The 12,616-nt window shown below is 46.1% G+C and overlaps 1 protein-coding gene and 1 non-coding gene across 2 annotated transcripts; one reads left to right on the forward strand and one right to left on the reverse strand.

Annotated features, from left to right (window-relative positions):
- Positions 1-218: 218 nt before the first annotated feature.
- Positions 219-1,172, forward strand: LOC141141156 (uncharacterized). The gene has a single exon (XM_073628859.1). The coding sequence runs from the start codon at positions 219-221 to the stop codon at positions 1,170-1,172; it is 954 nt and encodes a 317-aa protein (XP_073484960.1).
- Positions 1,173-10,981: 9,809 nt separating this feature from the next.
- LOC141141815 (U2 spliceosomal RNA) lies at positions 10,982-11,173 on the reverse strand. The gene has a single exon (XR_012244244.1). It is a non-coding gene; the product is annotated as a U2 spliceosomal RNA (small nuclear RNA).
- Positions 11,174-12,616: the final 1,443 nt, after the last annotated feature.

Below are 12,616 nucleotides of genomic sequence, written 5' to 3' on the forward strand. Positions count from 1 at the left end.
CCACACTTACCAAGAATAATGAAAAATGTATGTGTTGTATGAATATTTTTTTTTAATTTATGATCTGTTACCATCTGTGCTTTTTATTTTTTTAGATGCTTCTCCTCTTGGCAAAGCAGCGCCGCCGACCAGTCATTTGGGCTCTTCCCCGTGCCAATGAGTGGTGGGATGTGACCGTCCCGGGATTCACACACACACACTGGGTGCACAATTTCCGAATGTCTGAGGAAACCTTCTCTTACCTCTGTACAAAGCTACGTCCAGCGATGGAGAAACAAAACACCAACTTCAGAGCCTGTTTGCCTGTGAGGAAAAGAGTTGCCATTGCACTGTGGAAGCTGGCTACCAACAGTGAATACCGAAGTATAGGTCATCTTTTTGGTGTCAGTAAATCCTCTGTGTGCCGATGTGTGCAGGACTTCTGTAAGGCTGTGTGCACATTGCTAGCTCCTGAAATTGTAAATTTTTTGGACAGGGAAAAACTTAAAGACATGGCTGACTACTTTGAGAACAGGTGGGGCCTTCCACAGTGTGTTGGTGCTATCGATGGCTCACACATACCAATAATAGCACCACAGGAATACCACACTGACTACTTCAACAGAAAAGGCTGGCATTCCATCATCCTCCAGGGAGTAGTGGATGGAAAAGGACTGTTCTGGAATGTGAATGTAGGAAAGCCTGGGAGTTTGCATGATGCCCGGGTTCTAAGATTGTCCACATTTTGGGATTGGGTTGGCCAGGGAGGCCTGTACCCTGTGTGCACTAAGAACATTTGTGGGGTGAATGTTGGCTATTATGTGCTCGGGGACTCTGCCTACCCTTTACAAAATTGGCTCCTGAAACCATTTCCTGACAATGGCCGCCTGACACCAGAACAGCAAATCTACAACAAGAAAACATCCAGGGCACGGGTTGTAGTGGAAAATGCTTTTGGAAGACTTAAGGGTAGATGGCGGTGTCTTATGAAGAGGAATGACAGTGACATTAAACTTGCCAAATCCATGGTGCTAACTTGCTGTGCTCTTCACAATCTTTGTGAAAGTCATGGAGAAGACTTCCACCAGGATTGGAATACAGATTCAGAAGAGCCAGTAGTGATAGCAGCACAGGATATGGAAGAAGAGTGCAGTGAAATACTTGAGGTGCCGCATCAGAGCCTAAACGTTTAATTTCCTAACATTCATTTTTACAAGTTTTAATAAAGTATTACTGTATTGTTAATAAAGTGTTACATTAAATCAGACATACTCAAAAAATTCTCTCATGATTTTTATTTCACAAAAAAAAAATTTCTATATATTCTAGAAAGTCAAAGTGTGAAAAATATATTTAAAAATAAGCTTTTTTATATAAAAACTTAACTTAAATGTTTTTTTTTTAACGAAACGTGTACAAGTGTACAATTCTGTGCTGCATGAAAGGCCCTACTGTCTGGGTGGTAACCTGGGATCACGACTGGCTCCAAGCACTTGAACAAGCTGACCCAGGACACCAAGGAAGGCCTGGTTGAAGGTAGACAACTGCTCCATCTGCTGCCGGGCGATTTCTGCCTCCTGGCGCATAGCTTCCTGTGCATCCTGACGCAGTGCCTGAAATTGCCTCTCAGGTTCTCAATCCTTTCCAACTGCCTTTCCTCTGATGCCCGCATATCCTCCATGACTGTGCGCAGATCCATCTGCAACCGTCTCCTTTCACCTGTAATATACAAAAGACCAGAATAGTTTTTGGAAGCATCAGTGTCACCACTGTAACCCCCTTTCTCATCTACCCCACCAGACTGTACCCCTGCTCTCCTGTCCCACCTCTGTTACCCCAGATATTCTGTCCCACCACTGTTACCCCTGATATTCTGCCCCAACTCTGTTCACCCTGCTCATCTGCCCCGGCAATACACCTCCTTTCACATCTGCCCTACTGCTCTTCTGTCCACCGCTGAAGCCCCTTCTCATCTGTTCCACCACTGTACCCCCTGCACATCTGCCACACTGCTGAAGCCCCTTCTCATCTGTTCCACCACTGTACCCCCTGCACATCTGCCACAATTCTGATTTATTTTAATAAAATGCACAATTACAACTATCATCATGTCTTACCAGTGTGCCGGGGTGCATTGGGCGTACTCTGTGGTTGGCTACTCTGTGGTTGGCTTGAGGAAATAGTACTGGTGCTGCTGAAAGAGGTTGAAGGTCCATCGTCGGAAACGTTAGATGCATCATTGGAGACTCCATCACTTGTATCTGAAAATGCACATATGGTTATATATATTTTTTAAATGGTTAGCAGAGCAAAATCCGATGTATAATAAAAAAAACTCACCAAAGGGGTCTATCATGGATTTGAGCATTGAAGTTGCAGAGTCCAGACCTCTCTCCCTGCCTTGGTTTGCTGGCCTATGACCGTAAATGGCGTCCATGGCGTCGTACCACTTCCAAGTTCTCCGACTGTTTCCACTACGGCTGTTCTCGTCCTTAAATTTTTTATATTGGCCTTTAAGCTTCTTAAGCTTTGCCCTACACTGACCCGACGTGCGTTCAAATCCCTCGGCTGCCATCCGCTGAGAAATATCTTTGATGGATCAGTAAGGAATGAAAAGGTGTACAAACTCACTCTGAATAACGCTATCACCAATTATGCTAAGGAAAGTAGATAGTTCCTGTGATGACCAAACACGGCTGTTGTTAGCAGGCATCCTTTTCCTTTAATTCTCCTTTTATGCATGTGTTTGCTCTGTGCTTTCCTCTGACATCATCAGAGCACAGCAGAGGGTTTTGTGTCAGCCAATCAGTGGAAAAGATCGTATGACGCCAGTAACTCCGCCCTAACTGAACCGTTCCGTTTTCTATGGCCCCACATCTGAAGCAGGACCCTGAATGGAGAGGTACGGTTCGTTTGTATGGCACGCTTTCATAATAGAAACACCCAAAATAGCGTACCGTACCGATCCGCTCGGTGGAAACGAGGCATTAGAAGGTTATTTCTCACACACAGCATATGCATACAACAAATTACACCCCAAAACACATTCTGCTATTGCTCCAGAGTATGGCGATACCACATGTGTGAGACTTTTACACAGCGTGGCCACATACAGAGGCCCAACATGCAGGGAGCACCTCCAGGCGTTCTGGAGCACCCAGGCCAATTCTTATATTTATCTCCTACATGTAAAAATAATAATTTATTTGCTAGAAAATTACATAGAACCCCAAAACATTATATATATATTTTTTTTAGCAAAGACCCTAGAGAATACAATGGCGGTTGTTGCAACTTTATCCCGCACGGTATTTGCGCAGCAATTTTTCGAACGCGTTTTTTTTTGGGAAAAAAAACAGTTTTGTGCTTTAAAAAAAAACAAAACAGTAAAGTTAGCCCAATGTTTTTGCAAAATGTGAAAGATGAAGTTACGCCGAGTAAATAGATACCTAACATGTCACCCTTCAAAATTGCACACGCTCGTGGAATGGTGCCAAACTTCGCTACTTAAAAGTCTCCATAGGTGACGCTTTAAAAAATTTTTACTGGTTACATGTTTTGAGTTACAGAGGAGGTCTAGGGCCAAAATGATTGCTCTCGCTCCAACGTTCGCAGTGATACCTCACATGTGTGGTTTGAACACCGCTTTCATATGTGGGTGGGACTTACGTATGTGTTCACTTCTGCATGCAAGCATACGGACAGGGGCGCTTTAAAATTTTTTTTTTTTTTTATTGTTCATTTTACTTTATTTTAGCTTGACACTTTTTTCCCCAAAAAAACATTTCTGATCACTTTTATTTCTATTACAAGGAATGTAAACATCCTTGTAATAGGAATATGGCATGACAGGTCCTCTTTACAGTGAGATATGGGGTCAATAAGACCCCACATCTCACCTCTAGGCTGGGAAGCCTGAAATAAAAAAAAAAAAAAGAAACGATCCTGGCTTCGATCGTAGAGGTGAGTCGGTAGAAGCACCGGAGGGTGGCGGGAAGGGGGGGGCGTCCCTTCTCGCCTCCCATAAGAACGATCAAGCAGTGGAACAGCAGCTATGATCATTCTTATGGTGTAGGAAATCGCCGGCTGAAAAAGCTGATATCTGAATGATACCTGTAGCTGCAGGCATCATTCAAATATCCCCGCTCAAAGTCAAGGACGTCATATGACGGTGGGCGGGAACTGGTTAAAAATTGCGGGGTATTGCTGGGTATATTGCCGGGTATATTGCAGGGTATTGCCAGGTATATTGCAGAGTAGTGCCGGGTATAATGCAGAGTATTGCAAGGATGGCTGAGCATGGAGGGATGGATGGATGGATGGATGTGACTAATTGTCACTGAGCACCGCTGTAGGCACTACACATGCAGCCCACAGCGGTGCTGCCATCCGATCCCTCCCCCTCTCCCCCCGCACTGTACCGATCGGTACACAGAGGGGAGGGAGGAACTGGCGTCATGACATGACGCCGGTTTGTTTACATGTGATCGCTCCGTCATTTGACGGAGCGATCACATGGTAAACTGCTGCGATCAGTGGCCGTTTACCGTGATCCGTGATGCGCCGGGTCCTCTGGACCCGGCGGTCACGGAAGTTCTAAGGTGCACGCCCCAGGGGGCGCGCGAGAGCATGATTCTGGGATGACATCCATGGACGTCCACCCAGGAACTAGCCGACCGCGCTGCCGAAACAGACCCACCCAAGTACTAGGTGGGACTCTCCCGAAGGGAGACCCCATGAGAGAGGGCAAACCAAGCCAGGAGGCCTATGTCCACCCACTCCCAAGACTTTCAGAGTAGGCCCGAGGACCCACACCCTACTCATCTCACAGTGACAAACGTGTAAACACATCAAACAAAAAAAAATACAAAAAAGTGACAAACACAGGGATAAATAAAAAGAAAGTGGGGAGAAGGAAGGTGGGAGAGTGAAAAGTCACCCATTGTGTAATACAATGGCCGGCCCTCCGGCCATGAACAAAAATTTCCCCTGGTCCTAGCCAAAAGGCTTGGCCCTAGAGGCAGGTGTGAAAAACGTGTGTTGTGGTGAAGTGACCATGGTGCCATAAATCAAGTGCAGAAACACTGACTGTACGGCACCCCTGAACTGCCACTTCAGGGGCACATTCACCACTGACTTTTCGTGCAACCCTGACCCCCCACCCCAGGCAGGGAGGCATGAAGTTCTGGAAGCCTGGTGAGAGCCCTTTACTATCAGGCCTCACCGTCGTTCCATCCCTCCTACCTAATTACATTCGGGAAATACTAGCCGCTCCCCCGGTGGGAGAAAGGGGAGCCAGTGTTCTCCCCCCAAAAACTGTCCGGAGCTAGAGCTGCCCCAATCTAGGCCAGAAGGCCAGTGACCCGACCCTTCAGCCGGACCCAGTGGTTTCTCCATCCTCATCAGAAGGCTTCCCTTTCGGCTACGAACCGCTCCGGGTCACCTTTACTCCAGCAGGTTTTGCATAGCAACCGCCATCCCATCTCCACCTCGTCGTAGATCAGGGACGGAAGCAATCGCCACCTCCTGGAAACTCATAAGAACATTTTTTTTTTTCCATCAGTAAACTGCAGAGAGTTTAAACCAAACTTAAAGCCTTCACCAACAGAAGAGAAGGTTCTCGCAGTATCACATCAAATTGGAAAATTCAGAATAACAACTCAAAGTTCACCTCTTGAAATAAGCGCACTCCACTGTTCCACCTTCCATTAATTTAGTAGCCTCCTCCTTTTCTAACTTATAAACGTCAAACATAAAAGCTGTGTATAGTCTTGCCACAATAAGCTTCGCAACTCCCTGGGGGGACAATTCCTCTTTTTTAAACGCCAATAAATTTCTGGCGTCCCATATGGCTTCTCTAAAGATAACTAAGAAAATCCAAGGAAGTCTTACCTTACTAACATCCACTCAAGCTGAGACAAACTGCCGTACCCCTGGATTCTTCAGCCCTAACACTGTTGGGCAGAAGTACCAAAAGATCCTTCTTACTTGGCCTGTAAAGGAACAATTAAAGAACAAGTGGCACAGATGCTCAGAACTAGCGCACCTTTCTCATGGACATTAATGCGAGCTACAAAGGTCCAGGCTCTTCTGAAAAACTCTGGTGGGAAGACATCCATGTAATCTCTTTGTTTGGTACTAACACCAGCCATTTCGAACATCTTCCAGGTCCGTACTGTCTGTGGGGAACTTAGAAAGGGTATGTTACTCACGGTTTCCTGTACACGTAACTTCCTGACAATGAGATTTTTGACCAAATCTTTTGGCTCCAAGTCCTCTACCCCCAACTGCCTTCTGGTATTTTCTAAACAAAGACAGAATGGTGCAACCACAAACGCGTAAGCTTGTTAAATCTTTCTCCATCCACTTCCATCTGACAAATTTCCATCCCCCCAGGTACCAGGCTAAGAAAACCACCTTACTCCCACCATGTAGAATCTTGTTGACCAATAGTAAATAATGAAGCTTTAGAAAGAGGTCCAGATTTGGGAAGTTTAAACCACCCTTCTCCTCCCCCTTCATAATAGTGACCCTTGCCAATCTCTCCATGCAGGATCCCCACAGAAAACTAAAAAGCTCCTTTGCACCCACCTCTTACCCGGGGGTAAAACAACACATGTATAAAGCAATAAGGGTAAAACCACTGCCTTAATAATTAAGACCTTGCCCCTTAAGGACAGGTCTCTTAATTTCCAGAACCCCAACTTTTTATTCATTTTTTGAAACAAGTTTTTGAAGCTAGTTCCTCCACTTAGCTTTTTATCAAATGTTATCCCCAACACTTTAACTTCCTCCACTTCCCGAAACTTGTCTGACTTTAGCTGAATCTCCCGGCCCAACTGACATCTCTTACTCTTTTGCCAGTTAATGGACATGCCCGAGATACCACAAAAGATCCTGAAGAGCAAGCTCGCCCTATCAAGATCCCTCTGCGACGTTCCGACAGCCACAATATCATCCATGTAAGCAAGTACTTTTATTTTCTGTCCACCACTACCAGGGATTGTAAAACATTTCAATACCTTATCTAGCAGGATCTTTTGCAGCAATGGTTCTACCACTGACACAAAGGCAAGCGGGGAAAGGGGACACCCCTGTCTTACCCCTGACTGTACCAAAAAGGCTCACTCCCATGTCCATTAACTAATACCTGGCTTGTTATATCCCTGTACAAGCCCTTGATTGCTTTTAGCATTGTTGACGGCAACCCCATACTAGTCAGTACCTGGAAAAGAAAAGCATGAGAGACTTTATCAAAAGCCTTTTTCGAGATCCATGCTTAGCACCACAAGAGCCTCATTGTGTGAGTTGACATAGTAGATCATGTCCCTTAGAACGACTAAGTTATCCGCTATCCTCCTCCCCTTTACAGCACATACTTGATGATCCCCAATTAAACTAGCTGCCACATCCCGCATCCTATTAGCAATGACTTTTGACTAGATTTTGCAGTCAGCATTGAGCAGTGAAATAGGACACCAGTTCACCACCTCACATACTTCTTTACCCACAATCTGCCAGAATTCTACGTAAAATTCAGCTGGAAGGCCGTCTTTACCAGGTGTTTTATTACAAGCCATACCTTTTACAGCAGCATATATTTCACTGTACTCCACCACTTCAGATAATGCGTTAACTTGCTCAGATGTTAACCTTCCCTTCACCACATTGCAATATTCCTCCATCTCTTCTTCCATCACTTTCCAATCTCCTTTAAACAAACCCTCATAAAAGGACATCACCTCTGCCACTACCCCGTCCCCTTCCACCTCCCCTTTAGATCCAAAAACAGAAACAAACACTTCCCGTTTACCAAAAACTTTCTTAAAAAAGAAACAGGATTATATACCACTCTAGAGAAGGAAGAAAGATGCACCTTTTTCCCCTCTCTTTCAGGATCCTTTTCCTCTCCTCCTGGACTTTGGCAAGCTCATCACCATCATCCACACCAACGGACTTGAATTTATATAAGGTAAGTAGCTTTTCCACCAAACCCTCCTCTTTCTCCTTTTCCTGTCGTGCTAATCTTAAGCTCCATGACCTGAAAAACTGCTTAAACTTAAACTTGGCCCAATCCCACCAAACTAAGATATCCGGGAAATCCCCCTTACATCTTACCAGAGAACAAAAGAAATATTGAAAAGACTCAACCAGCTTTTAATTTTTTAATAAATTATTATTCAGCTTACAAAGAACCCTCCCGAAGCTAATCTTTTGATCCAACCCAAACGATACTTGTACTGCACAATGGTCTGAAAAGGTTACACCCTTTGTTTTAAAGGATACCGGGTTTACGCTCTGAGGATAAAATGTAATCAATACGGGATCTGATACCCCCTTTATCCGAAAAGAAAGTCAATTTATCTGCCCACGACCCCAACTCTAGACCTACATCATATAAATTAAAATCAGAAATCAAATTATTTAAAGCTGTGGAGGTGCTATCTAGTGATACCGTAGAGTTGCTTTCTCTATCACTCACAATCCTAATACAGTTGAGGTCCCCCACTATTACTGTAGGTTCTCTCCCTGGAAAATACAAAGCTAGAGACTCCAGAAACTCCAATCTCTCGCTCCTATTTGTTGGGGCATAAAAGTTGAAATGGCGTAACTTAAATCCAAAGCCACTCAGCTGTACTTGCATCAATCTACCTGGAATTATAACCTTATAACTTAAAATCTTGATCCTACTGGTCTTCACCAGCACACCCACACCTTCATTTTTGCTGGTACAATCCAAGGACCAAACTGATTGACCATACTCCCATTCACTTGGTTTAGGGGCGTTACCTAGCATACACTCTTGTACACATACTATAGATCACTTAATTCTTTCAAAACAGCAGTTCTAACTGAGGAGCCTATGCCCCTCACATTCATAGAGACAATACTGACCATCAGAACTTAGGCTAGGTCATATCTTCCCTCCCTCCACCCCTGTCTCTCCTTATCACTTCCATACTATCAGAATCCTCATCATACGACTCATCCAACTCAGTGACCATCAGGTCCCCCGAAAGAATAAGCTCTGACCCAAAGTCCACTTGGCGTGGTGGGCTATTCAGCACATCCTCCACCTTACTCCTCTTAGTTCTGCCCCCTTCATCACTCTCCTCTCTCTCTCCACACATACTTTCTCCCTCTGAGCAGCTGTCAGAAGGCGATCAGAACCAGGGGTCTCATCCATCTCTCACTCTTCCTCCTGCTGTGGCACCTCCTCCATCTTTTGTTCAGCACTACATTCTGACACCTTAGACTATTTCCTCTCCACTGGCTACTATTGCCAAAATCTGCTCAACTCCTGTACAAGATGTACCTCCCTTCCCACTTCTTCACCACCACCACTTCCTTGCACACCCCAATTTACTCCTTCCTCTTCCCCAGGGGCTGGATCTTTCCTTCTTTCCACTTCTGGGACTCCTCTCCCACTTACCGCAGCACCCTTTACCCCTCCAACCCCTCTGTCCTGCCCCTCAGTTGAGGGCTGCAGGCTCACATTCTGCATTGCTACTGCGGCAGCAAACCTACTCCCTCTAGCAACATCTGCGTAGGAAACCATCCTGCCTACCATATTCAGGTTACATGCTCGGGCCTCATGCGTGGTTGACCCACATAGATCACATGCTGCGGGTTTTGAACAACTCGCCGCCTGATCACCCGGCTGCCCACAGGACCTACAGCATACTTCAACCTCACATTCATCCTTAGTATGCCCGTACGTGTAGCACTGACAGTAAAATTTAGGCTGCCCTACATAAAAGAGGGAGCACCGGTTCCCGGCAATGGTGAAGAGGGCCGGGGGGGGGGGCTTTATCCCACCATACCCCTCAGGGTCCTCCTTAAATCTTACTGTAAATTTGATCTTACTTCGGGAGATCCCAAAATTGTTGTTTAATTTATCTCCCAGGCTCACCTCATGGCAAGAAAATATGGACCAATTGTGTATCCAAGAAAGGGTTAAACAAGTGAATGGTGACAAACTTATTTCCAGGGTTGAACAGAAGCTCGAACCAACATTTAGATAGCAGCTCATTTCCTTCCAATACCTTCTGCTTGATATCTTCATAAACTCCAAGGCAAATACTCTCGTTAACAAAAGAAACATCGTAAGTGCCGGTTGCAGGAAAATCCTGCAAAGTGTAGATCTAACTCACTGTTACATTCAAAGTATCCTGTAGAATATCCACCACGATAGTCCTCAGACCGACCTCCTTCAGAAAATCTGGCTTTACCAGGATCCTAAGCGTGTTACGAATTTCCCTCCGCACCATGGTAACACATCGGTCTCCGTCCCACCTATCGCCCTCTCGTAACCTCTAGTAGCATCCTGCCCAATAGCAGCAGGGGGTGCACCAATTAAGGAAACACCTCCAGGCCGTGAAGAACTGGTGCCTTCAGTCATAACCCTTCAACCACGACACAAGATCGTAGCCAAAAGGGCGAGAAGCGATAACCCAATAATTCTCTTTTCCGAGTGAGCGGCGGCCTGGTAGAAACGAAGAGCTCGCTGAGAGATGCCCGTCTAGCCTTCCCCCGTCTAGACTGGCAGCAGCCACTGACACACCAACTTTTCACACCTACCCGGGCTTGAGTCCTAATTCCTTTAACACACCTGTCTAACACCTGCAGCCCTGAGCACTAATTGCACAGATCCAGGTGCTCCTCATTGATGCCCAACAAGGGAAATCATTTGCATGGCCCCGCCTCCTGATAACGTGGACAAGGAAGACAAGAGACGGGGACCCATAGGCTGCAGAATCAAGGAAAGAATGCCTCGACTGACTTTTAGCTAGCTGCTGCAGCAAGGGACAGAAACGGAGCAAAGTCATCCATACTCAAATGGCCTGCTCTTCCCTCTCTAAACAATACACACAGGGGTTGAATGCAAGTTTATTGCAAGAATTAACAGCTTGTGAGCCAAAAAAAGCAACATTGCAATCAGTGAGCAAGCAAAAGGAAGATTTTTGTTGTTGTTCATTCTGTTTTTGGAAACTGCATAAGAGAGGGGTGCACCGGTCCTGGAGGTACTGCAATATCAGGTCGATGCGTGGAGTGGACAGAGCAAGCTCTTCTTCCATCTCCCTGTTCTAAAAATCCATTTAATATATGGTCCCCAGATAGGGGACATATCAGATATTAAACTGATAAGAACAGATTTTTTTTTTAATTGAAAGCCCATGGCGTGCAAACACACCCAAAAACTTCACTCAGTGCCAAAAAAATGTGCACACACAAAGAGTGAAACGGGTACACAAGTCCTCTAAAATCAGAGGACCCTGCCCTGAATCCCCCGGGGCGTTAGGCTCCAGACGGGGACAAGGGTACTTACACTTGGTCCATCTGGCCGTAAAAAGGATGGACCCCTTTCTCTGGAGGACCTGCCGAAACAGACCCACCCAAGTACTAGGTGAGGCTCCCCCGAAGGGAGACCCCATGAGAGAGGGCCAACTAAGCCAAAAGGTCATGTCCACCCCCTCCCAAGACTTTCAGGGCAGGCCCGAGGACCTACAACCCTACTCATCACACAGTTACCTTTTTTGTATTGTACACGGTTTGTTGCACTAACACAGGCAATAAATAAAATAAAGTGGGGAAGGAATACGTGGAGAGGAAAATGAAAAGGTGGCCATTGTGTGAAACAATGACCAGGCCCTCTGGCCAGGAATAAAAAATTCCTCTGGTCCTAGCCAAAAAGGCCCAGCCCAGGAGGCAGATGCTAAAAAAAAAAAAAAAAAAAAGCATGTTCTATGGTGCAGTGACCGCGGTGCCTCAAACCAAAGTGACTCTCACTCGCAGTGATTCTGGGAGCTTGGTGAGAACCCTTTACCATCAGGCCCCACTGTCGCTCACATCACTCCCTCCTAATTACATTCGGGAAATACTAACCGCTCCTCCCTCCCACCAAAAAGAGGAGCTGGTAATCTCTCCCAAAAAACTGTCCGTAGCTAGAGCTACCACAATCTAGGCCAGAAGGCCAGGGACCCTGGTCAGACCTGGATGCAGCACCCATCCTCACACGGAGCACCCTTCCGGACGGCTCAGTCTCAACCATCGGCCAGCCCCCAGTATCTATTGGGCAGCTTGGCATAGTCCCTGCTGAAACCGCCTTTCCAGGCACTATAACACCATTGGATTTGCTGGCTCTCCCCTTTGAGATTAGCACAGCGCCTCCTCTAGAAACTAATGAGAACAGCTTTTTTTTTTTGATAAGCCAGTGGAGTGCAAAACACACCCAAAAACTTCCACCCGGTGCCAAAAAAAGTGCACACACAGAGTGAAACACAAAAAATGTGCAACGGGTGTTTACACTAATCCTCCACTAGGGAAGGACCTTACCCTGATCCCCCGAGGTGTTAGGCTCAGACAGGGACCTAGGTACTTCACTTGTGTCCATCTAGCCGAAACCAGACAGACCCCCGTTCTCTGGAAGGTCTGCCGAAACAGACCCACCCAAGTACTAGGTAGGGCTCCCCTGAAGGGAGACCCCATGAGAGAGGGCTAACCAGGACAGAAGACCTATTATCCACCCCTTTCCCAAGACTTTCAGTGTAGGCCCGAGGACCCACACCCTACCCATCACACAGTGACAAACGTGTGTACACATCAACCAGAAAAGACAAAAAAAAGTGACATACAA

Source organism: Aquarana catesbeiana, linkage group LG04, assembly GCF_042186555.1.
Source record: "Aquarana catesbeiana isolate 2022-GZ linkage group LG04, ASM4218655v1, whole genome shotgun sequence".
NCBI lineage: Eukaryota > Metazoa > Chordata > Amphibia > Anura > Ranidae > Aquarana > Aquarana catesbeiana.